The sequence below is a fragment of the Panthera uncia genome, chromosome C2 (genome assembly GCF_023721935.1).
Source record: "Panthera uncia isolate 11264 chromosome C2, Puncia_PCG_1.0, whole genome shotgun sequence".
Taxonomy (NCBI): Eukaryota; Metazoa; Chordata; class Mammalia; order Carnivora; family Felidae; genus Panthera; species Panthera uncia.
This window is the reverse complement of record NC_064810.1, coordinates 45,745,058-45,772,336: the sequence shown is the minus strand read 5'-3', so window position 1 is coordinate 45,772,336 and position 27,279 is coordinate 45,745,058. Positions and strand designations below refer to the sequence as shown.

Sequence of the window (27,279 nt, the reverse complement as noted above, 5' to 3'; positions counted from 1 at the left end):
CTCCCTCTCTCTCCCCCTCCCTCTCTCTCCCCCTCCCTCTCTCTCCCTCCCTCATCTCTCTCTCTCTCTCTCTCTCTCTCAAAAATGATAAACATTAAAAAAAAAGCTGTTACCTAATATTGTGTAAATGGGAAAATCGAGAAGCTCCTAGGTGTGAGGGTGTTGGGCAATGGGAATGACTGAGGGCAGTGCAAGCTGTTCCCTTCTCAGCTCTGGTGGGTTTGAGATAAACACTACAGGTCTCATTAAAAGTGTCATTTGGAATGTGAGAGAGAAGCCCTCTTCTCTGGGAAGAAAGGTCTACTTTTCCCCATTTCTAAGCTACGGCAGAAGGTGGGAAAGCTAATAAAACTCTTCTGAGAGAGTGAGAAAGAAAACTCATTTGGATGGAATAATGAAAAGAAAAAAACTGGAAACATCATGCTAAACGAATCAGACAGAAGTAAGACAGAACCAGAACAAGTAAGGCAGTGTGTCGTTGTAGGAGGAGCACGCCTGCCAGTGTCACGAGCCGGCTAGGGGATTTCTGACCAGTCATTTCACATCTTTAGCCTCCATGGCTTGGTTATGAGTACTCAATCTAGTAATTTACGTGTAGCGTCTATAAGCACATGGCATAGTAGGGTGCAAAACACATGTTCCCCCTTTCACCACCATACCCACACACACATACTCATTTCCTCCACCATCAAAAGAGTGAGCTAGAAAACACAGAGATGATGGTCCATTTCCATCCTTCCAATTATACTTCTTGAAAGTCTTGAGTTGATAGGTAAGAGGATAGAAAATACTCAATTCATTTGCTCCTTACTCTCCTTGAGTTTCCTCCTCTCAATATCAGCTTAAATCGTTTTTCTTCTCATATTTTCCCCTCTCTCTCTGTTATTTATTGACTTGAAGGTTTCTTGAAAATAAGTATCCCTCTCTATAAAAAAAAAGTTTTTTAATTGGGTATTTACATTATGGAGCTTTTTGTTCTACAGACACCTAGCTCTGTGTTAAAGTTTAAGAATTGAAAGTGCTTTCACATAACACTCTCTATGTTGTAGACTTTCATATGTTTATGGAATTTCAAATGGTTACATCACTATGTTAGGTGAATCTCAGCTTCCAAAGTTTTTGAAATATCTCCCATAATCAGGAACTTCTTTATAGTAACACTTTCCCGAGGCATAATCGTGGGAAATCCTCATTTCACAGCTCTCTCCTGAGTTTTTGCTTCTGTTTCTCCATTTCCTTGCATCTTCCATGAAGCGTTTGTTTGATTTGAAGTTAGAAGTGAACTGGCTAACTCCAAGAGAACCCTGGTTGAATTTCTCACCATTTCTTCTTGGGTGGCCTTTCAGACACAGTTTTAATGACTCATTCATTTGAACACTGATTGGCTTTGATTGAGAGCCTCAGTTTGTTTCCATCCAGGAAACTTGCTGCCACACTAAATTCTGTGAATATTTTCAAGGAACATCACTGCACGTCCCCAGCTTAGCATCCTAGCTAGAAATTTAGACTATTTGGGATTGAAAAGATCATGAAAAATTTTTCTTCAACAGCTTCATTTGTTAAGCTCTCACAAACACTTGTTGATGTTATACTATGTGTTGTTGATAGAGCCATAATTTTGTGTGAGGTAGTTGAATTTTCTTTATGCAAGAGCACATTGCAAAATTATATTCCCTTCAATGCCTTATGTCCTGCAGTATGCCTGGCACTGGGAAAACAGCAGTAAATAAGACTTAGTTATACTTCCATGGCGTTTACAGTACAGGTTGGGAAAAGGCATTAAACACATGGTAATTCGAGGCACCTTGGTAACTCAGTCAGTTAAGCATCTGACTTTGGCTCAGCTCATGATCTTGCTGTTTGTGGGTTTGAGCCCTGCATCAGGCTCTCGGCTGACAGCTTGGAGCCTGCTTCAGATTCTGTGTCTCCCTCTTTCTCTGTCCCTCCACCACTCACACTCTGTCTCTCTTTCTCTCTCAAAACTAAACACTAAAAAAAATTTAAACACATGGTAACTCAATTGCAGTTATGATAAGTATGATGAAGGAAACATTCCGACAAGAGGAGGCTAGAGATGGGGCGCCTGGGTGGCTCCGTTGGTTGAGCGTCCGACTTCAGCTCAGGTCATGATCTCATGGTTCATGGTTTGGAGCCCTGCATCGGGCTCTGTGTTGACAGCTCGCTCAGAGCCTGGAACCTGCTTCGGATTCTGTCTCCTTCTGTCTCTGCCCCTCATGCACTGTCTCACTCTGTCTCTCAAAAATAAATTCAAAAAAAAAAAAAAAAAAAAAAAGAGGCCAGAAGTGTTGGAGGAGTGGAAGATTGGTAAAAAGACAAACTCTTCTGAGGAAGTCACTTTTAAGTGGGAACCCAAGGATTAATTGGGAGGTTCTAGACAGAAGAACATTCTAGGGAGAACAGCAAATGCAAAGGCCCTGTGGAAGGAGCTTCAGAGAAGCCGGAAAAGAATCTGGCGCAGCTAACATGGAGTTGACTGAGTGGTGAGTAGGCTCTGTTATTCAGGGCCTTATAGAAAATGTCACGATTGGAGCTTTTTCCTAAGAGGACATGGAAGCTGTTAGAGCAGGGTAGTAGCGATATGACTGGATTTGTGTTTTTGTTTGTTTTTACGACCTTCCCTACTCTGTGAATGAGTTGAAGACAGGGAAGAATAATAGTAGGGAGTCCAGTTAAGAGGCTATTGGAGGACACTGGGTCAGAAATGACTGAATTAAGAGTTCTTGTTATAAATGTGACTCTACAGTTAAGCCAGATTCTATTTCTTCTTAAAGACTTGAGAATCAGACCTGTGTTCTCCAAGGAAACATTTCAAAGAATTAAGGTTCTTCCTACATGAGTTTAAGTGGTAGTAAGAGGCTTTGGACATAAAGAAGCCCTCTTGTATGAATCTTTGAACTGCTGCAATGCTGGGGTCATATCTAGGACACTGTACCTTTGTCCTCCTCACTTTTGTGTCCAGTTAAGGTTTCATTACTCTGTTATTTTTAAAAAAATTTTTTTTTTAACGTTTATTTATTTTTGAGACAGAGAGAGACAGAGCATGAACAGGGGAGGAGCAGAGAGAGAGGGAGACACAGAATCTGAAACAGGCTCCAGGCTCTGAGCTGTCAGCACAGAGCCCGACGAGGGGCTCGAACTCACGGACCATGAGATCACGACCTGAGCCGAAGTCACACGCTTAACCGACCAAGCCACCCGGGCGCCCCATTACTGTTATTTTTAATGGTTTTTGATCAGTAGTTTCCAATCTTTTCCATTGCCAGTTATCTCTTTCTTACCTGTAAACCTCATTTTTGAAAGATTGAAAACACCAGTGAAAAGTCTTTGTGTGTCCCCTCTGGGTAGCAAGGAAAGACAAAAATATTAACACGTGCAGTAATTATTAGAGGACTGGTGTTTCTACTCTGAGTTGGTGTAATTCCATCGAATTCCAACTAGACTTTCTGCAGTTGAAGAAGTATGTAGACCCTAGAGCCATCTTAGACATGCTAGCAACCACCGGTGAGAAGTTCCATAGAGGGAAACTCCTGAGTTACAGCTGGTCCTACTGAGAGACGCAAAAGCAGCTGCTCAGAGGTCCAGAGTCAGTCAGATCTTTTTATCCACTATCGTAATAAGTGATACCGACATTTTCATTCTAAAATGTAAAATTAAAAATAGCATTTACCTCTGGACTTGAAAATAAAATAAATTTTATAGGTGAGTGATCCAAATTCCTGGTTTTTGAATCTGTTCGACATTAGCCAGCTTCTAGGACAAACTCAACATTTCTGGGATGACTCTGGGCCATAATTTTTTTTTAAGTTATTTTAGTTGTAGGACAGTGAGCTCAGAAAATACATCTGCATTTACATGGAAGACTTCAGGTCCTTTAAGGCAGCCTGTGTTTGTTATGTGTCATCAGTGAGAGGAGCAGGCGTGTGTGTCTGTGAGTGCACGCGCAGCGGGGAATTGATAGATTCTCCTTCTGTAGAATGTGAATGCATCACTTAAAAACTAATGTTAAACCTGTTTGTTTTAGATTTCACCAGTCCAGAATTTTGTGGTGGTCATATTAAAGTTTGTACTTTTTTTGTTGGGAAAAACAGTAAATAGCTTAAAATTTCATGCGAAATAAGACGAACCAATGTAGGTATTAATGTACTTTCTAGTTGGAATTCATAAACACTTGTTTATTTATTGCTTGCTGACCCCTTACCATCTGATAACAGTCTGCTTACAAGTTACCAACAGCTGGGCCTAGGAAATATTCCCATTTGACAGGATCATTGTTGCTATATGTTAGATTATTCCTAGAATTAACACCAATAGTTTAAAAATTTTCTGATTGCTACCTTCTTTAACCACATTTTTTTTCTTTGCAAATATTTTCCACTTTTTTCTGTCTTACATTAGGTTATATCAACTTATAAATGAAATGGGGCAGAATAGAGGACTACTTTGTAACAGAGTGCAGATTTCTGTAACGAGTTGTTTTGTGTTTTCTTGTTTTGCTTTGTATGTTTTTTTTTTTTCCCATGGGATGGTTTTGGTTTTAAAAATAGAGCATGGGTTAAGATTGTTTGCTACCTTAATTGTACAGTAATTTTTATACAAACTTTTGTATTTTGAGTACTAAGCTCGTTTTCTGTTTTTGGTGTTTCTGATATGTCCCTAGTTTTTGTTATTGTCATATCTGGCAAACATTTTAAAACTTTTAAACTATTAAGTAAGATTTTATTAATGAAGTCTCAGTTTATATGCATATTTTTAGATGTATCCTTATTTACACACAAATGTATATGTGTTGTGTTTGTGTACATTATGCAATGTATATGCATGCAGGAAAATATCTGTATTTTGGTGTCAATTTGTAGAAGAAAGGTGCTGACCAGTAAATTTAACAATTTTGCAGAGAAAGAGCATTTAAAAACAATCTAGGAGATTGTTAACCCAAAGAGGTGATTCCATTTATGGGATAGAATTTATTCCACATTGACAGATAACCTGAAGAGCCTTAATGATTTTAGTGTTTTGTATGTGTTTCATTTTTTTAGTGAGTTAGCAATGCTTTGAAGGGAGTAAGTACGTGTTTGTGTGGTGTCTTCCATTACCCAATGACATAATTTTTCACTGCTGCTCTTACTGATGGTATTTATTAGTGCCCTAGATACCATGTAGTTCACAGAAGAATTTTAATGTTTTATAATCTTTTAATCTTAATATCTTGTGTATATTAATAATGTAATATTTTATATCTTAATGCCATATATTTTATATTTATATATTTTTAATATTCTTGTATTTTTTTTTAATATACATGTATAGGAATTTAGGTGTGAAGAGGGTTTGATTCACCACATGTAGGTACATCTTATAGCCTAAGTTGTTAATTACTTAACTCAGTCATGCCTGCTTTGTCCCTAAGGAAGCATTCACTATTTTCATCTAAGCTCCTACTGTAGACTCAGCTTCCATAGATGGCAGTGTAATATTTCTAAGAGAAACATAAGATTTCATCTCTAATCTTAGTACATAAAAGAAGATGTAAAATACCTCATTTAATATCTGCCACTGAGTAAATGTTATTTGATTCTGAATCACAGTAAATTCTGTTCTCTTGTATAGGTAAGTTTTCCTTCACTAAATTGCAGATGGTACAGATTAATGCCAGGTTCCTATCACAGAAACAAAGACTTAGGCCCAAGGTCACATGGTAATATTGGCGGGAGAACTTAGCAACAAGAAGAGTCTTGTCCTGCATCCTGTAGCACTTGAACAAAGTACCTACACACCTACAGTGCAAGATTGCTGACAAAGTGTGAATTAGAAAGCATGACTTCGTGTTCCTTCAGGCTCTGGGAAATTTGTTAAAGAACATTAGAGCAAATAAAGGAGAGGAATATACGTCGTCGTCTTCATATATTTTCTTCTTTCTGCCAAATAGAGTAACTTAGTTATGATACATTATGCTTTCTTGAGTTAGAATGAATATAGGTACTCAAGCTACCTTTCCTTCACTGGACGAAAATTATACCCTGCAGTTAATATAGTTGGTGTTCTGTTGTTAGTCACAGTGCTAACACTGCTGAGAGTGTTTTCAATTCATTCAGTAACACAAAACTGAGTATTAATTGGGGGAAAATCTAAATCTATTTCATAATCTTGCATTCACAGAAATGGCCAGTGCTGTGAATGGAAAACATTCCTGAGATAGTAACCAGTATGCTATTTTTTAATTGATTTTTGAACTTCTAAAATATTTCATATTTCTATGGTGTTATGTATGGGTTAACATTAGACTCATGTTTAAGTAAATATTTCATGGGGCAATTATAAGGGAGCCCAGCCTGTGCAGTTTTTATGTACTGGAAAAATGTTTAATTGTACTTAAATTAAAAACAAACTTGTGCATAGGTTATCAGTTATGGCTGACAGTAGTATTGCTAAGTTGGGAGCTATCTTAGAAAGTCTGATGTTGGTGTTTTCATTAAGAAAACTGAAATCTGTCATCCTGTTGTTGACTGTTGGCTTGCCTTTGTTCTTGCATTTTCTCCTGTTCTTCCTCACAATTGCATGATTCTACCTTCAAACCCTACCTGAGGCCTTTGTCTTCTAGAGAGCCTTCCAGGGTTAAGGAAGGTGGCAGATATTAGGGGAATTCTGTTTCTAGGAATCATGATGACACTCACTCTGGGTTGGACTGTACTGCTCAGACTAGTGTAGCATCTACACTGCAGATGCCAGGTCTCCCTTGGGCTGCATAAGGAAAAGAGAATAGAATGCCAGTCAGCTTCCGCAGAACCGCTGAGGGTATTCTGCACACCACTGCTGCCACTCTCTATGGCCCAGAACCTATAACTTCTGTTTAGTGTTTTGTTAATAATATGTATGTTATAAATACTCTCTCGTATGTATTTAATATTGGATTTTTTTTAATCCCATGCAGAAGCTCCTAGTTAAGAACGGAGCAAATTATATACTGTCTCGCACTTTGAAAGTGGATCTAGCATGACAGTTGAGTTTGCGATGAGTACTTTATCATTATTAAGATCACTGCCTAAACACTTTACATATAGTAAGTTCAGCTTTCACTTTTCTCAGGCCAGAAACCTTAGAGTTGTCTTTGACTCTCTCAAACTTTATATCCATTGGCCACTTCTCAGAATATATATGAACAAATATCAGCATCGGACTACATCTCAACACCTCCACTCCTGCCACTCCGATTCAAGTTACCTCAATTATGGCAGGAGATTTTTTTGCTGACCTTTGTTTCTTCCCCATCTCCCCTTCAACCTACTCTCAGCCCAGTGGTGAGCATGAGAATGAAAGTCTCCTCTCTCTTTGTTCAACGTCCTTACCTCCAGGACCCTATAGGATTTGGCTTCTCTTTCCTTGTCTGACTTCATCGCTTACTTTACTTCCCAGTGTTCACTCTGGCAGCCACCATGCTGAGCGTGCTCCCTCCTCAGGGCCTTTGTGATTCCTCTGCCTATTCTCCGTTACCCACGTACCTCATGCCTCACTCCCTCACCTCCTGCCACCTTCTCAGTAAGGTCTTTCCTGACCATGCTACTTAAAATCGGAACCCCTTAACTTTTCGTAACTGCCTTCCTTTCTTTATTTTTCTAATGCACTTATCACCTAATAATAGTATGTCCATTTCATACTCGTGTCTATTTTCTCTTATCACCCCACACAAGGTACATACACTCCCTATATGCAGAGATTTTTGTCTGAGTGTTCTTTGCTTTATTTCTAGTACCTAGAACAACACCTGGTCATCATACATACTTACCTAAGTATTTGTTGAGTGAACAAATGAATAAATAAGTGAACTGCCAGTCCTGACTGTTTTACTACGCTTTATTTCATCCCTCAATGCAGATGTGCTCTATATAAAGGAAAACTGTTACTGCTTTTATAATAGCATCTTTTTCTTCACTTTAAAATTTTTTATTATCATTTTATTATGCCATATGATTCACCTACTCACTACACTTGACTGATTTTCAGTATATTCAGAGTTGTGTAGCCACCACTATAGTCCATTTTAGAACATTTTTATCACCCCAAAAGAAACCCCATAGTCAGTAGTGGTGATCTCCCATTCACTACCTCTTAACCCTCTCCCTCTCCAGTCCTCAGTAACCACGAATCTGATTTTTTCTCTATAGATTTACCTATTTTGGACATTTCATATAAATGGAGTCAGACAGTATGGTCTTTTTTGACTTGCATCTTCACTTAGCGTATTTGAGTTCATGTTGTAGCATATATGAGTACTTTATTCCCTTTGATGGCTGAATAATATTTCATTGTGTAGATATATCCCATTTTGTTTCTCCATTCATTAGTTGATGACCATTTGTGAAGGGTTGTATGGACATATTTTCAGTTTTCTTGTGTATATACTAATAGTGGAATTGCTGGGTCATATGGAATCTCTTTTTAAGAAACTGCTAAACTCTTTTCTAAAGCAGCTACACCATTTAAAAATCCCTCAGGAAGTGCATGAGGGTTCCAATTTCTCCAAGTCCTATTTGTCCTTCTGATTCTAGACATCCCAGTGGGTATAAAGCGGTATCTCATTGTGACTTTGATTTGCATTTTCCTGATGGTTAATGATGTTGAATATCTTTATGTGCTTATTGGCCATTCGTATGTCTTTTTCGGAGTAATGTCTGTTCAGATCCTTTGCTCATTTTTAAATTGGGTTGATTGTCTTTTTTAAAATCAAGTTGAAATAATTCTTTATGTATTCTGGATACTAGGTCCTTATCAGATTATATGATTTTCATATATTTTCCCCCCGTTGTGTGGATTATCTTTCTCTTTCATGATAGCATTCTTTGAAGTACAGAAGTTTTTAATTTTGATAGAATTCAATTAACGTATTTTTGTGTGACTATAATGCTTTTGGTATCATATCTAAGAAAACATTGCTTAATCCAAGATCAAGATTTATACCTCTAGTTTCTTCTAAGAGTTTTATAGTGCTAGCTCTTAAATTTAGATCCCCTTTAATTTTTGTATGGGATCTGAGGTAGGGGTCCAGTTTCATTCTTATGCATGTGGATATCCTCTTTTCACAGCACCGTTTGTTAAAAAGACCTTTCTTCCTCCCCACTGAGTTGTTTTGGCATCGTTGTCAAAATCAGCTGACTTTAAATTTAGAACTTATTTCTGGATTCTTCTGTTCCATTTATATAATTTCTTATACATTGCTATCAGAAGTCTCTTAGGCAGATGGTTTCTTTTGAGTTCTATTTATCTTGCCTCAGCTGTGTTCTTATTAGCTAGAAGGTTTGTAGTAATAGTGGTTTTCTGGAAGATTGTTTACTTGGGAAAAACTTTCAGGAAAGACACGTTTTAAAGCTTCTTAATTGCCTGCTCCATGTTTTCTTTCTTTGCCTTTGTGCAGTTGTAAAGCTCAATATTTGTAATCATGATTTCCTTTCTCTGTCTTTAGTCTTCTTGGCTCTCCTCATAGCTGTCCATTTTCAATTCCTATTTTCCTCCTAGGGACCTCTTTTGAGCCTCCATGGAATTTGAAAGCAAGGTCAAGTGAGTTGCATACATATGCATGGCATAATCTGGAATTTCAGTTCTGCATGGACTTATAATAAAACCCTGTTTTGATCAAGTATATCCATAGTTGACCAGCATTCTGGCATGTGGCCTGAAGGTAATGAGGCCAGCTGGCAGTCTTCCTATGGCTTGAATGCCATGTTGGACCACACAGGTACCTTTGCAACCCAGGCTGTTAATTTTAGAAGTTGAACCTCTAATCTTAGAAGCTAGAAACTCTTTTGGTAGAGCAGGAAAGCAGAAAATCAGTTCTCATTGATGCAGTGTGGAGTAATTAGGAATAATTAGGGTATAGGCAATTCAGTGTGTCTGCTTTTCCCAGTCATTCAGCCAGGTCTTAGTGAACCCCTATCCAGGCATGTATTCTCTTAAACTCCTAAAACACAGATTTAATTATCATTCAAGTGTCTATGGTGTGTAGATATGAATCCATGTAATCACTCTCAAAATAATCACTTTTCTATTGGCATAACAGTTACTAGCTCTAGGTCTTTCAGATTTCGTTTGGGTGATAATTTCTTCAGAATTGTAAGCTAGAATAATCAGTGATGCTATGCTTGCTGTGGTGCCCATTAATTTAACAAACATTTGTATCCGTCAGCATGCTAGGATGCATGTGGGGTGTTCTCTCATCAGTGTATTGTCACCCTCAGCTCACTTGTTTGGCCAAGAATTTATATGTAAATCACTTACTTTTGTGATTGCCTTAAGGCCTAGTTTTTCCTCTATACAGGCTATCCATGAATGGACTTAGCCAAACATGCCAACAGTCACAGACTTTTATTCATCCCTTTATTCATTAATGTTGATTGAAAGCTTCCTGTTAGGCCATATGCTGTGATTGCTGTCAATAGATACAAAGATGAGGACTAAAAGCCTTTTCTGTCCATAGACTAGGCATCGTAAAATGATGTTGCTTATAGCTCCGTGATTACGTCAACGGATTGTTCTTACATAACACGTGGTACTTTGACAACATGTAATAGTCACCTATTCATTAAAACAAACAAAAAGCCTTAGGTGCCTACCATGTGCTAAAGGTGTTTGACTTGTGAAAGTGAGGAACAGCTTCTGTGAGGATGCAGCAGTTAAGCCAGCAAGGCTAAAGGACAGTAGAAAATCATTCTCGGTCAAGAGAGCAATATGCACCCAAGGAACCAAAGAGGGTGGATGTGGCAAGAAACCTGTGCACAGGTACAAAACAAGACTTAGGCGGGACCAGGCACCTCAAGACCTGTGGGCCATGTTGACAGCTCTGCCCTCTGTGCTAAGAGCAGAAGGAAGCCATTGACATCTTTGAACCTAAAGCTACGTTTTACCCAGTCTGTGAGCTAAGTCTTAACGAAACAAGTTACCTCTTGCTCGGATTTGGTTTCTAGATAGAAATGTTAAATTTTTGAAGTTCCGTCTTATTTAGGTTAGAGCTTCGTCAGCTTTAGCGTGCTTAAGAATTCCCTGGAGGATTTGTTAAAGCAGATTTTTGAGTATCCACGTCCAGAGATTCTGTAAGTCTGGAAGGTATTCAAGAATTTGAATTGCTGTTAAGTTCCCAGAAGATGCTGGTGCTGCTGGTCCTGGCCATGGACTAGATTTTAGTTACTTAGAGCAACAAAATTAATTCACCTCTCTTTTTTTTTTTTTTTAATTTTTTTTTTTTTAACGTTTATTTATTTTTGAGACAGAGAGAGACAGAGCATGAATGGGAGAGGGGCAGAGAGAGAGGGAGACACAGAATCCGAAACAGGCTCCAGGCTCTGAGCTGTCAGCACAGAGCCCGACGTGGGGCTCGAACTCACGGACCGTGAGATCGTGACGCTTAACCGACTGAGCCACCCAGGCGCCCCAATTCACCTCTCTTTTGTCACTGTTTTCCTTGTGTGTAACTAGCAAAGGATCGTTTTTTAAGCTATACAATAATGAAAAAGTTTTTATTTTTTCAGGAGCTATATTTTGTAGAAGTCATTTTATGTCTGTAAATTACACTCATCTGTGTAACTTTGATACAGGACTCAATGAGGTGATGTGGTAGCAAACAGTATTGGAGAGACAGAGCCCTAGAAGTCAAGATACTTTAAAATCAAGGAAATCCTGATCAACGAAAATTTGTAAAAAGTTATTAGTACTACCTTGACAGCTGTTGAGATTTAAAATTTAGAACAATATGATTTGGGATTTGGAAACAGTTGGTGTTCAGTAAAAGTATGTATTATTGAATCTGTTTTTTGTTTTTGTTTTTCTAGATCTGATTACTTGTTTAGACACTGCATCCAGTTTTTTGGAACCTGAGTTCAGGTATGACTGTATTTGTAACCTTTTTTCCCTTCACTGTTATTCTTCATCTACTTCATCATTATTCTTTATACACTAAAGATAATGTACATTAATGTATGTGTCACACACTTGACACATAATCATTGCTCTAAGATGTCAGCAAATTAGAGCTTGTTTAAAGCCCTTGAGTGGCCATGTTTAAATTTTGCTTTAATTGTAGCATTTGGATCTTCTCTACAATGAAAGTATAATTTAATATACTTTAAAAGTAGAACTAGTTGCTTTTCAAAGCCTGGCAAAACTGCTAATGAAGCTAGAGGCGTTACTTATCTTTTCTCAAAAAGGAGAAGAGAATGATTTTGGCTGGGACTGAATTCTTCAGTGTTCTTGCCCAGGCAGCATTTCTACTACTGTTTCGCTGCTTTCTTTGTCTCTTGTCTCGGCTGGGACTAACCTTTGCTGGCTTCTATTCCACCACTCACGTTGCTGCCAAATTACATCCTAAAATACATGTCTGATCATTCCCCTACTTTAAAATCTTCATGAGTTCCTTCTTAGGGCAGATGTCATCCAAATTCCTTAGCCTGGTTTCGGGATCCTTCACAAGTAGCTCTTGGGCCAATTTTCCAATGTCATCTTACATACTTATATTGAAACAGCTCTGGATTCTTTACACTGCTCTGAGCTATTTGAACTTTTGCCTAGAATCGCTTTACTCTCTGCCTGGCAAATTTATTCCCATCTTGTAAGAGCTATGTCACTAACCTCCCCCCAGCTTTCTGCCACTCCCCAAAGAACAACCTTTATTCTGTCTTCCAGAATAGTTCTGTGAGGGATGGGTACTCTATTCAGCACTCAGGGAGGATCCCGATCAGCAGAGGTGGCTCTGTCATCAGTGTGTGGCACCCAGCCCTGCCTGAGGGTCTTGTAGCCTCTCCTCTCAGCTCTGTCATCACCACCCAAATGCAAACTGCCGTTCTCTCTTGCCTGGCCTATGGCACTACCAGCCTAACGATGTCTCAGCTTCCACTCGTAGTTCCTTACAGTCTCTTTCTTCTCGGGAGCCAGAATAATCCTTTTTGGAAATATGAATCAGATTGTGTGTATAAGCTGTCAAAATCCTTAATTGACTTCCCATTTTTACTTAGAAATATATTCCAGACTCTTCACCATAGCTCCCAAGGCTTCTGCATGATCTGGCCCCTGCCTACCTCTCCAGCTTCTCTCAAACTAATGTTACCCTTTTAGTTTTACAGTGCTCACTGTACTCTACCTGCACTGGTCATCCTCCGTTGATGACACACACACAGGCCCCCTTGCTTCATGGGCCTGCTGTTCCTGTCCATGAGGGTGCATTGCCCTCCCTTTGTTGAGGCTTCACTTCCTCAGAGCCCTGTTTCCTGACTGAGGCAGTGCAGAGCCTGGTGTAAAAACTTAGACTTGGGAGCCCATCTGGCAGTTCCCAGTTGCGGGACCTGGGCACACTGTTTTCAGTTTCTTCATCTGTAAAATGAGGAAAATAATGATATCTACCATTAGGGTTCTTGTGTGGGTTACCTGAGGTACTCAGAAGGCTGCTCGGCACATAGTAAATTTACTGCATGTTTGTATTACTTTTTACTTCTATTAACTTTGCTTTCTCCTACTTATTTCAGGGAGCACCTTTTCTTCGTAGCAAAATCATAATCTAATTACTCATTTAGGTATCAGTTTAACGTCCTTCCCCCGACTTCTGGAGCATAGACATAGTGAAAACGGGGGCATATTTATTTGGCTGATGTTTGTAAACCCAGTACCTAGCACAGCCCAGCACTTAACAGACTACAAAATAGACATTCGGATAAATGTGTTGAGTGGGTAGATGGGTGGGTGAATGAGTAAATAAATGAATAAATGCCAAACATTTTAAGTCAACTTAAATTTGATCCGTAGAATGTTGGTAAAATAAATTGTGGTTCATTCACAAAATAGAATAGCTTGTAGCTATTAAATTCATATTAAATATGAATAGATCATATAGTAAAAATGTCTACCATTCATTATGAACTAAAAAAAAAAAAGGGCTTTTTAGAAGTGGTGCTTCTCTTAGGGCAGTGAGATTATACTTTTTAAATGAGCTGAAAAATGAATATGTGGTTTTTGTTCTTTTCCCCCAGAAAGTACACTGTATATACCCTTGAACTTGTTTTCATTTCACAGTAAGTACTGCCCAGCTGGTTGTTTGCTTCCTTTTGCTGAGATCTCTGGAACAATCCCTCATGGATACAGAGATGTAAGTCGCAGTAACATAGACTTATGTTAACGTTGTGATTTAACTTTATTTTTTTTAAACTCCAGAGTAGGTTGATGTGTACCGATTGTATATCTTTAATCTTATTTTCAAGGAATTATTATTATTACTTTTTTTTGTATTATGTAATGTTTCATTCTTGTGCTACAAGTCTGTTCTTTGTTATCACATCAATAATCCTATATTTACTGAGAATACTGCCTGGGTCAACTCCTTTCTTGAGGAAGCATACGTGTCTTGTTTATAAATTACCCAAAGAAAATTAAATACTAACGTTTTATTTCTCCTTTCTTCAAGTCCTCACCATTGTGCATGGCTGGTGTGCACGCAGGAGTAGTGTCAAACATTTTGGGTGGCCAAATCAGTGTTGTAATTAGTAAAGGTATCCCGTATTATGAGAGTTCTTTGGCTAACAACGTCACATCTGTGGTGTAAGTATATGTGTTATTGATGATAAGCGGGTTGGGCAGGGGTGGGATAGTGACTAGTTAGACCTGAGCAACATCACTGTTAATGGTGTTCATGGAATCACAATGGTGGGGTGAGCACTCCCATCTTTGTGTGCTGATTGTCTGAATATCCTGAAGAATATAGGCCAGGTCTCACTACCTTGGCATGTTCTCAATCAGAAAGGTAGTCATTTAGGAGGATGATTTGTTCTTTCCTGAGTGCTTAAATAGTTTCAAGAGTAAGGGTCTAAAAGTCTGTGGCCAAATTTTTATTTCATTTTAAAGATCAGGAGGCATAAGTGCTCTGTTTCTTATAGCCTGTGTGACCTAGGATGGATTGAGATAACTGAAATACTTTTCAGTATAAATTAAATTTTGACATAAATCAGAAGTAGTAGTGTTACAAATCCTCCTCTAATCCAAAGAGAATATTTGAAGAATGTATTTTTATGGTCACTACAGTGATCAGTTTTGTGAAACCGAATAGGCATCACAAGCAAGAAAAGTTGAAACATTAAATAGAAATGTAATACTTGGGATCTGTTTTTATAAATCTTGCCTCTTAGATGGTCTTAGTCCTGTAGGTAATACTAAGCCTAATTGAAAGCAGGCCAGTTTCTCTTCAGAAGTCCTAGGGCAGTTTTCATTCAGAAGATGAGAGCATAATCCGTGTCCATGACGGTATAATACAGGAGCCAGCAGACTTCTTCTGCAAAGGACCAGCTCGCACATATATTGGGCTTTATGTGCCACATGTCCCTGGTCACTTACTCTTTTTCGGTTCATTTAAAGCTTTTTAACCATGCAGAAACCATTTTTGGCTCCCTGGCCATACAAAACAGGCCCTGTATGAGCTATCATTTGCCCATCCTTGGTATAGACTTAGCTACCTTTCCATCTCTTGGTTTCTTCTACTCTTGGTTTCTTCTAGATGATTTTACGCAGACTCTTTCATTCCTTTCCCCTCTTCTACCTTTAGAAAGAATTTTTTTCATCAGTTCTCTTCCTTTCATACCTTAAGAAAAAAATAAGGGTGGGTCACATCCATTTGGAATAATGGTTTGAATGTTGTGCTGAAGTCAGGAGCATACACTGATGATTTTATCCCCCCAGGTTCTTTAGAGTCCTTGGTAAACTAGTCACGTGTTCTCCTCCCCCTCCATTCTTCCCACTGCACTTAACTTGCCTGTTACTTTGAAATCCAGATGTGCTGGGTTGCAGCTTAAACTTGTTCTGAGCTGTGCTTATTCCTGTAACAAGTGCAAGCTCTCTTATTTGTAGTCAGCTTTTTTTCTGTTTATCCCAGGAAACTTGAGCCTCATTCTCTGAGAGTTACAGTGTACTTGCAACAAAAGCAAATGACACATAAAAGTTTGAGGAATCCGTTTATTTCCATGAAAGATAAAGAAAATAAGTACATATTAAAGGTTACATGGGCATACTTTGCACATTTCATGTGTGATACAGGCACTAGATACTTGTAGAGAAAGTTGTTGATGCTGAGATCAGAAGTTGTTATTCTGATTTCAGAAGCTGTTTTGAAAGCAGATTTTTTTTTTTTTTTTTTTTTTTTTTTTTTGGCTAAGAACAGTATCAGTTGTTTAATGGCCATAGAATATCCTTAGTTCTTTGTATAGTAAAATAAAAACAAAAGAAAAAGTTTTACTAAGACAAATATGGGGAAGTCAATATATGAGTGTCACCAAGAAAAACCTTTCTCTCTTTCAGGGGACACTTATCTACAAGTCTTTTTACATTTAAGACAAGTGGTAAGCCTTTCATGGACTTTGTAACTTACTATAATTGTGTAATTGTTAATATTTTTTAAACACTGTCATGCAGTATGCCAATTGCTGTTTTTTTGCACTTTTTCATATGTCACACTAATACAATGGATGGAATAACTGAAGGTTTTATATTATTGGGAAGTTCCTTAGGAAAGGTGATTTTTTTACTATGTTTGAGGAAATAATTAATTCAACAGAATATATTTATGAGCATCTTTGATTTTTCAGGCACTGTTCTGGTGCTAGTGAAACAAAAGTGAGCAGAATAAACAAAATCCTCCTTTCCTGGTGCTTAAATACTGGTATTGAGAGATTGACAGGAAACAGTGGATAAACAAATTATAAATAAATAATAAATTATAAATAAATTATAAATAACTCTATAATATTATAGAAAATGTAGAAAAGTAAGTCAAGAAAAGAGGATAGGCAGTGCAGGAGGGACTGGTCTGGAGTTTTAAGTGGAGTCAGGGAAGGCCTCGTGGAGAAAGTGACACCTGAGCAAACACCTGAAGGCAGTAGGGAGTGAGTCATCCATTGGTCTGAAGACAATGTCCCAGGAAGAGGATAATGCATTGCTGCTAAACTAATGGCTATTGCTTGTGAATAAATATGTCCATTTCCTGACAAGACACAAAGACATAGAACCAGGAACATCGCCTACTTTTGAAATTTCTGTATTACAGTGTGTTATTAGCATAGTATATATTAATTACATGTACAATAGAAAGTTTCCAATGAGCACATTTATACAGATTTTGAATTTATATCTGGAAACCACATTACTGTCTCTGTCGTTTCAGGCTGTTACGGCACACTGGGGATGGAATCCGGGGTGATTGCCGATCCGCAGATAACAGCATCGTCTGTGCTGGAGTGGACTGACCACACAGGGCGGGAGAACAGCTGGAAACCTGAGAAAGCCAGGCTGAAGCAACCCGGACCTCCTTGGGCTGCTTTTGCCGCCGATGAGTATCAGTGGTTACAAATAGATCTGAATAAAGAAAAGAAGATAACAGGTTGGGAGACATACTTTTCTAGAATGATTCCTGGTTCTGATTTTATTCAGAAACCTGATAACATCGAAGATTTTCATAGAAAATTAGGTCACTGCAAATGTAATTGTATGGTGTTAAATATTACTGTAGGTGGTTTTATGAAACATGGCAGAGGAGAGGGGTTGGTATTTGATTTTTATTAACTTTGCTTTTTCATTGTAGTAAGATTCTTTTAAGGTACTATTTCATTTAAGTGATCTTGACATCTCTTATAGTCATTAAAAGAAATTTATGTTCAAGGAGTTCATTTTAAGTGTTATAAATAATACTCTTCATGTGCTGAAAACAAATTTATTTGGAGCAGTTCATCAGATGGTTAGAATAATTGATTAGAATTGGGTTAAGTAATTTTTGTTAAAGATTGATGTCGATTTGGTTCTGAAAAAAAGAATCGTTTTAATCTGTTCCTTCCCAGGGGGTCGTTGTTACTTGGTAGGTAAGATACATTTTACAGTGATGTGAACACAAGCTGTCAAAACAGAATAGTCCTTTCCTTATGTACACCCATAATTCATGTGTCTCTACAAGGGAACAGAACCAAAGATTTATTTACTATTATAATGAAACCTGGCCCTCAGAGACGGTAATGTGCTACTGGCAAAAATGTCTGGACAGTACACTTTAGGTATTTGGGCTTCAATGCTGAACAAACTTCAAGGATCAGACCGTGCACACTAATGAAAGCCACTCTGCGTTCTTTAGGCATCGTAACCACTGGCTCCACCATGGTGGAACACAATTACTATGTGTCAGCCTACAGAATTCTATACAGCGATGATGGACAGAGATGGACGGTGTATAGAGAGCCTGGTGTGGAGCAGGATAAGGTAAAATGATTATCAAGGTTTTATTTTAAAAATGGGCCTTTACCAAAAATCAAGGAAGCTCTCCTGTGTGATGTTAACGTTGGTTATCATTTGGCCTCTGCTTTCTTCTGGTTATTTTACCTTGTGTTGGTTTTTAGCTTTCTTTACTCTTCTAACTGTGGTTAGGAAATTCTTAGTGGTTCCAGGTCGTTTTTAATTATTTTAAGGGTAAGTACTTTCCTGATGTTTTTCGCTACATTTTTAACTCAATTGTTTAGATACTTTATGAAGAAGTTCTAAAAAGGAGGACTGCCTGGCTGGCTCAGTGGTAGAGCATGTGACTCTTGATCTCAGGATCAACGCCCCACGTTGGGCGTAGAATCTACATGAATGAGTGAATTTGGGCATAGAGCCTACATGAATGACTTTGAGTAAGTAGTGGTAACTTAAAAAAAAAATCCTAAAAATGAACTTGTAATTTCTTAAGATTTTCTTATTAATCCAAAGAATGATGGAGAGCCTAATTTTGTTCCCAGATTGCTTTTCTGTAGGCCAGGGGGGACAAAAGACAAAAGCTAAAGGCAAAAGTACATTATAGTATAGGATATAGATTTGAAAGTTCATTTCAAGATTACCTCCCCAAATTTTGTCTTAGGAAACTTCTATTTTTTTTTTCCTACCTGAAGAATTTTCTTAACTTCTGTGGTAATTATGAAATTGTTGTTTTAGTTAGTAGACTGTGATAATGCAGAAATGGTCCAGAGCAGATGATAAGGGATGGGGAGTAGGTGGAAGTACCTCTGGCTCGTGATCCACCACAAAGATCTTATAACTGGGCGAATCCTTGTGCTCAAGGAGGGTAGATTTCTTATCACCTAGAATTGAAATTGTAAGCACAATTTTTTTTAGTGAAACTTCCCTGAGTTTAATTTCAACTATATGATGCTGTCAGTTCTCTATCATATGTATGATTTGCTAATATATCTTCAGTTACCACTTTTCTTATCTCTCTAGTCAGAAAACTCCAGGGGCTTCCTATAATCTGTCATATGGATCTAAACTCTTCCGTTGTTATTCAAGGTCATCTTCCCTCTTTTCTGTTTGATATCACATGACCTTCATCTTTGGTGAGGCTCGTATTGTCTTTATACTTATCTTCTTCTGCTTAACCCCAAACTTGGCTACTTTTTACTCTGAGCACATCTGTACTTATTTGTAGAATATTGGTTATACTTGTGGAATATAGTTAATTTTTTGAAATTATAAGAATTATCCATGCTCCTATTATAAAAACATCTAGCACCGTTGAATTATATTTCTGAAAAAGACTTTCTTTTTTGCTTCATTTTTGAAAGATAATTTCATTAAGTATAGAAACCTAGGTTGATGTAGTTTTTCCCTCCATTGTTTTCTGGTATGCGTTGTTTCCAGTGAGAATTCCTTTGTTCCTCAATAGGTAATGTGCCTTTTTATTCCTTAGCTGCTTTTAAGATTTTCTTTTTATCATCTGTTTTAAGCAGTTTGATTATGATGTACCTTTGTGTAGTTGTCTTCGTGTTTCTTCTGCTTGGGCTTTTTTGAGCTTCTTGGATCTGTTGGTTATAATTTGCATCAAATTTGGAAAATTGTGGGCCATTTTTTCTCAAATATGTTGCTTCTCTAATTCTAACTACATGAATATTATGACTCTTGCAGATGTCTCACAATTCACTGGTGCTCTACACATTTTTTTTTTTTTTTTAATCTCCTTGTTCTAGTTTGGAAAATTCTATTGTTTTATCTTCAAGTTCACTAATCTGTTCTGTAACATCTAATCTATTAATCCTGTCCAGTGTATTTTTATCTTCTGTGTTGTATTTTTACCTCAAAATTTTCAGTTTTGGGCTTTTAAAAATTTCTTTCAAGTCTCTCCTGAACATTCTCATGCTTTTTTCCACCTCTAAAACATATGGAGTATATAATAACTCTTTTAATGCCCTTATCTGCTAATTCTGTCTATTAATGTGTCACATGTGGGTCTTTTTTCTTTTTTAAGTTTATTTATTTTGAGAGAGAGGGGAGAGCGGGAGCAAGCAGGGAGGATGCAAGGGAGAGGGAGGGAGAACCCCAAGCAGGCTTCATGCTGTCAGCACAGAGTCTGACGTGGACTTGATCTCACAAACTGTGAGATCAAAATCAAAAGTTGGACCCTTAACTGTGCCACCTAGGTGCTCCCATGTGGGTCTTTTTGTGTTGATGGGTATTATGTAAAATATTTACATGCCTGGTAATTTTTTATTGGTTGCCAGACATTGTGAACTTTTACATTGTTTGGTGCTAGTGTTTTTTATTACTCAAATATTTTTAGCTTTATTCTGGTATGCAGTTAGGTTACTTGGGAATTATTTGGTCTTTTTAAGGTTTACATTTTAGCTTTGTTAGGCAGGACCTGAGCGCTTTTAGTTCAGATTTTTTTTCTACTACAGAGACAATAGTGTTCCAAGTACTCAACCCAAAGTCCCATGTATAAATGAGTTTTCTTCACACTATCTGTTGGTAACATGTGCTGTTCCCAACCCTGAAAAGGACTCCTTTTCAGTGGTTCTTTTCCCATCCACAGATAGTTTCCTTACATGGAACTGAAGATTTAAGGAGAACTCCCTACAGATCCTAGAAGTCTCTCTTTCTCTGCAGTTCTTTTCTCTCCTATACCCTGTCTTGCAAATTCTAGCTGCCTTGGCCTCTCCATCTCTGAGCTTTGTGTTCTCAATTCACTGAGACACGAAGGCTGTCTCCAGACAGTATTGGGGCAATTGAAGGGTTCACCTCGTGTGTTTCTCTTCTCTCAGGGAATATTGCCCTATACTACCTTTTGTCCCACGTTTAAAAACCATTGTTTTATATATTGTATCTGATTTTTTCAGATGTTTAGGTCAAAGAATAAATTTAGTCTCTATTAGTGTCCTGGATAGAAGTAGAAGTCTTTACATTGAATTGTATAAAATACCAGTCTCTTGGCTCACTTACATTAGCCCATCTGCTCCCTCATCTACCTCCAACTCCAGAGTAATTGGTATATTCTGTTTTCACACCCTTTCTAAATAAGCATGCACACATGCATCATGAGCACATACAGACTGAGACAGCTTTTGGTTTTCTTTTCAGAAGATGGGAATGTACCTAAAGAACAATAGAATGTGGTCCTTCCTTTCAAAGCCCAGAGCCCCCTGCTGAAAGCTTCAGCTCTGATATGCTGCCAACCCAGTGGTGAGGGTTGAACGAGTCACTGTCCCTTGGCATGGCATCTGCATCAGAGCAAATGACTTCTCAGAGGGGAAGAAGCAAGCCTCAGGCAAGGAGTGCTCCTGGCCCCGGAAATAAACCAGGAGACACACAGGCCACTGGCATAGAAATCCTGATTGGCCGCTGTGTGGGTGGCTCTTCCGGAAATCTGGTGTTAGAAGCTCAGATTCACGGCTCTGAAGTGCCTTGCACACAGGCGGTGCTCATAGTACTAACCTGAAGCCCTTGACCAAGTCCTGGTGAATCACACCTACTCAGAGAATAATAACATCCCCAGCTCTTCTTTCAGCATTGGTTTGTATTACTCTGTCCATATGTATGACATTGTGTCTTATTGTGGTTTTTCAGAGCTTAAAGAAATGATAAAAAGTAGAAGATACTGGCTCATTTTCTGTTTATCATCTAATCACCAAATGAATTTTCAAAATAAATGTTTAACCAGCAAAAAAAAAAAAAAAAAAAAGATGGGAATGTATATACAACTTGATAACATGTTGCTTTTGAATAGCTGCCATATTTGTGTGTGGTAATATCCAGTAAAATTTAAGTTCCTTGAGAGTGGGAACTTTGGAGAGAGTGGGAACTTTGACTTCCATTTCCATTTTGATCCTCATGACACCTTACAGACCTCTTTACACACAGGGTCTTATAATAAATGGTCAAAGATCAGACAGAGCAAGTCTTTTTTACTTAGTTTATATAAAATCTTTATCCTTTAAGGTTTTCTATAAAAATGAAACTCCAGTGTGGAGTAAGATCTCAGGGTTAGTTTTTATGTCTAAACTATTGTTCCTGTTCCACTAATACAGTAGACAACAAATAATTGCTTTTATTTCTGAGGAAATAAAGAAGAGAACTGCAGAGAGAGAGAGACTTCTAGGATCTGTCGAGAGTTTCCCCTTAAATCTTCAGTTGCATGTAAAGAAACTATCTGTGGTGGAGACTGTTACAACTTCAGCCCTTGTAGAAAATGAAGGCTATTAACACGTCTTAGAAGTTTAGTCTAATGCTATGTGAACCAGCCAAAATAAAACAGCCATAATATCCAGACATGACTTGATGGAAAAGCTAAACATTTATTTATCTGCTGCAACATGAACTGATAAGATAGAAAGTACTTTGATTTTAGGCAGATACCGATTTAGTAATAGTCTTTAGAAGCTAGCCAGGTGATTTAGCCTGAAGGAGCAAGGACTTTTTGCTTAGTGGAGCCCTGTAATTAAGTCAGAAGACAGAGACTCAAGTCACTGCTCGTATCATTGACTGGTTATGCAGTCCATTTACATTCTGTGAGCTTCAGCTTTCTGAGTTCTGCCTGTTACATCGGGCTGTCATGAAGAACATTTGAGTTAATTAAATGAAAATGCTTTGTAAATAAGAGCTCTTGCAGTGTTCCATACTAGCATTATTTCCTTGAAATGGTTGAGGGAATGGGATAGTCTGTTGAAATAGTATTTTTATCTAGATACCTATAATACATTTGTTGCTGTTTACCTAAGATCATTATATTCGTCAGGGAGCAGTGTTTCAGAATCACTTTTCTGGTTCAGATAGCAACACAAGATGAAAATGGTTAATGTGGGAAGTGTCTTTATGTAGTTTATCCAGTAGGTGGAGGTATATAACTTATGTATTCCTTAGTGTGCGTTCACTTTCTCTCTTCTGAAAGAAAAATTATGAAAAGTACACAGTAAAGCATTTCCTCTAAGATATTGTATGTTCACTTATGCTTTACTTTGAAAAGAAAATTAATATATTTAAATAGTTGGTAATTACACTAGAATTACTGATTTATTAATGGAATTAAACTGACTCATTGAAATTAAAGCCCTCTTCCCAAATTGCCAAGTTAACATTTTTGTTATGTTTGAATCATCTTAAAATCATTTTCGTATTCAATGTTTTTATAAGTTTTTGATGAAGAATGTGCAGTTTCTTAATAGTTTGTCCAAATTACGATTCATTTATCTTGTGAGAAATTAATTCTTACTGTCATACTTTACAGATCTCATTTAAGGCCCAGAGCAAAAAAAAAAACAAAAACATGTTTCAGTGGAACAATTTAGCCCTGACCTCTGCTGATGTAAAGTACCATTTTTTTGTTGTTTTTTAAAGATATTTCAAGGAAACAAAGATTATCACCAGGATGTGCGTAATAACTTTTTGCCACCAATTATTGCACGTTTTATTAGAGTGAATCCTACCCAATGGCAGCAGAAAATTGCCATGAAAATTGAACTTCTTGGATGTCAGTTTATTCCTAAAGGTAAAGTGATAGTATGTTTTAAGATATGTAATTTTTACTGGATTCATTTAAAATGGCTTTGCTGTTCTCAGAGAAAATAAGAAACGACAATGTGAGTGTTTAGCTTTTAATTTTAATATCTTCTTAAAGAAATTTTACAAAGAAATAATTATTCTATTAAAAACTTAGTATCAGAATGGTTTCAAAGGTTACAGGTGGAAGAAGAAAGAATATCATCGATGAGATAATATAATGTGATTTTTTTCAGGCATAGTCTCAATCTTAATTTTTAATCAGGACTCATGTAGCATAATATACTGTATCACAAACACTGATGATTATAACAGTAAGCTTAGTCCAAGTGCCTTTTCCTCTGAATAAATTAGAAGCAGAAATAACTTCCCTCGCTATTACATAATATTTTAATACTTTGTTTCCTATTGTATCTCCAAAACCTACCAGAATGCCCCCACGCAGTGGGCCCTCAAATGTTTCTTAAGTGACTTGAATGAGTAGTGTGTCAGACTGTGATGATAATTCTGTAGCTTTAAACATTATTCACCTCCTCCGTTTTCTCCTCGCTAAGGAAATTATTTTAAGAGAATATAATTATCTTAAAAAGTGAGAAATCCTAGTAAGTTTGTACATTTAATGCATAGTATATTTATCCTTCTGACATATTGCTCTCCAAGATTTAAAATCGCTGAGCAGAAATAACTACTCTAGGGAACGTTGAAGACATTTAAATGACTGTTTTTAACTATGACTCTCATAAGCAAAATGTCTCAACTTTTCTAAACCGTTTTTCAAGGTCGTCCTCCAAAACTTACTCAAACTCCACCTCCTCGAAACAGCAATGACCTCAGAAACACCACAACCCCTCCAAAAATAGCCAAAGGTATGCCTGCTTCATGTGTGAGAATGCGGTGGTCCCTGGATTGTGGTATAATTTTCCAAAAACATATTAAAAGCATTGTAAAAGAACTTTGTTTTAATCAAGCTGTTGTAGACAAAAGAATAAAGAGTATTTGAAACTTTTTTCAAGGTCGAGCCCCCAAATTTACTCAACCACTACAGCCTCGTAGTAGCAATGAGTTTCCTGCACAGACGGAGCAAACAACTGCCACTCCTGATATCCGAAACACCACCGTGACTCCGAATGTAACCAAAGGTACCAGGCCCCCACATTAGCACCCGTTACGTGGGTCGTGTTTTATTTTGCTTGTAATTTCAATTTTCAGAAACACGTCCGGTTTTTAAACCCTCAGCTTCTTTTCCTCTTAACTGTGTTTTTTAAGAAGAGCCAAAAATGTTTACTCCTTACCTTAGAGAAGAGACTGATTGCATTGCTCTGATTTCTCTTCTCCAGTGCCATGTAGAATTGTTCTTTAAATATTTAGAGATGGCTGCTATATTCTGGGTCTTCTCTTGTGATTTTTTTCCCCACCACAGCCAAACGTCTCTATTTATAAAAATAACTAAAACCATTGCAGGAAACAAACGTTTTTTCTTCCTCTCGTTATATATTAATTTGTTGGAGAGAAAATTTGGTGGCAAAAAGGGAAGGGGGGGTGAAAAATAAGTTTTGGTGAAAACTAACACTTTAAAAAGTACTGTGAGTTAACATGTTCATTAAAAAACTTTGGTCTCTGTTTTTAAAATGTTTACCATCAGTTTTTTCCGGTTATAAATATAAATGTAGTAGGATTTACTTTCAGGTTTTATGAATGATAAATAAGGTATTAACATGTATGAAACATAGTACTTTGATTTTACTAGTTGTTGAAAAACAAAATTTCAGTTGGACTCAGAAAAAACCATCAGTGTCAGAGGAATTAATTTCGCTGTTGGCAGATAAAGCATTTTCAGGACCATGCAGAGACGAGGAGGAAGTAATTCATTCCAACTAACTTGTGCCACACAGAACTTTATTCATTCTCTGAAAATTTGCCCGATGCAGATAACTTTCTCCCAGCTTTCCACATGTCACTTTCTTTCAATTCTTCTAAGGTATTTTCTAAACAGACCATTTTCTTTCTCATGCTGCTGGAAAAGCTGAAGAGAAGCAAGACTTCTTAGAGACGAGATCTCAGTGTCCCACAAAGCTTCTTACCAGTCTGCAGAAGAAATCTGTTTGGGCAGAATTCCAGGCCACATGCCTGGATGGAAGAACAGCCATTTAAAGTATTGCTCGTCTTAAAATCTGATTATAGAATCTTAAAATCTCAAGACTGAAAGTATCCTTAAAGCATTTTCTTCCAGAGCTAGGATTCTTCAAAAGAATAAAAGAATGTAGAGGTCTTTCCAGTTAAAGATTCCTTGTCTCCTTTTCTGTGGGATGGTACTGTGTAGATGTTTTATTATTTTGTGAACTTAAGCAGATTTTTTAAACCTCTGATTAAATCGACCTGTATCCACCTGAACCTGATGGTTCTCTCTCCAGTTATACATTTTTAGGGATAAAGCACATTTATTTTTCTGAATTTTTAGTGCTTTCTAGCCTGAGTGATGATGCCTGTTTTATGCATTTCTTTTCCATTTTTACATCCAGGCTGAGAGTGATGCTGGAGAAAATCATATCATGATCAGATTTGTGCCCCTGTGTCTTCCTGAATCCTCCCTCCGGGGGGCCCTCAGCACCAGCCCATGGTCATTTTGTTTCTCTGGTTAGCTCTTTCTGTTCTCAACAGTCGTTTTTCCATATTTTCCAAACCCTTGACCCAGAGATTCTTTAGTTACTCTTAGTTACCTCTTCAACTTTATGAAGAAAGTAGAAGCAATTAGAAGGACGCTCCCGATCTGTGGAGCCTGCAAACTCACCTGTACCCTCTTTCCGCTGCGTTGAAGAACGAAGTTCCTAGTCCTGCCCAGGGCTGATCCACCTCTGCCCTCAGAGGCCTCAGGTTATGCGTTATCCTCTCCTTCTCCTGTATCAGCAGCCTCTTTTTCTCTTTTGGCTACATTTATAAGGGTACAATAGATGCTGTGGGTCAGGCCCAACACAGTGTCTGGTGCTTAGCCCCCAGCAGGCATCAGCAGTTGCCAGGACAGGGTTGCCAGATTAGGGAAGAAACTGATGGCTCAAATGACCTGAGGTGGACCATTTTCTGTATCTGGGCCCAGACTTCCTTATCTGTGGAGGGAGATAAGGGGATTAAATGATCTCCTGGTCCCTGCAGGCTCAAGCATTGTCACTTTCTGCCCTGTTGATGCACATTGGCTTTTTTTATACGTAACACTACGTTGTTGCTTTCCCCTGTCTATAAATATTTTCCCCATCATGTTGCAATATCATTTCCAATTGCTGGATAATATTTTACTATGAGGACACCATGATGTATTTATTCCCTTTCATTGTTGAGCATTTGGATTATTTCCAGTTTTTCATTCTTTTGCAGATACAGAAACAGACCATCTTAAAAATGCATCTTTGAATGTTGTCTTAATTTTTTTTCTAAGAATAAATTCTAGACATGGAATTGCTAAGTAATTGATTT

The 27,279-nt window shown here is 37.7% G+C and overlaps 1 protein-coding gene across 1 annotated transcript in view; it reads left to right on the top strand.

Moving 5' to 3' along the window:
- The window catches only part of DCBLD2 (discoidin, CUB and LCCL domain containing 2), a 90,367-nt gene that overhangs the window by 51,259 nt on the left and 11,829 nt on the right, over window positions 1-27,279 (top strand). Inside the window, exons 4-12 of the mRNA XM_049628071.1 lie at window positions 11,835-11,886; window positions 14,065-14,137; window positions 14,453-14,586; window positions 16,333-16,373; window positions 17,195-17,410; window positions 18,152-18,276; window positions 23,653-23,803; window positions 24,594-24,680; window positions 24,828-24,953. Of these exons, the coding sequence (XP_049484028.1) occupies window positions 11,835-11,886; window positions 14,065-14,137; window positions 14,453-14,586; window positions 16,333-16,373; window positions 17,195-17,410; window positions 18,152-18,276; window positions 23,653-23,803; window positions 24,594-24,680; window positions 24,828-24,953 (1,005 nt within the window). The remainder of the gene's footprint in view (window positions 1-11,834; window positions 11,887-14,064; window positions 14,138-14,452; window positions 14,587-16,332; window positions 16,374-17,194; window positions 17,411-18,151; window positions 18,277-23,652; window positions 23,804-24,593; window positions 24,681-24,827; window positions 24,954-27,279) is intronic.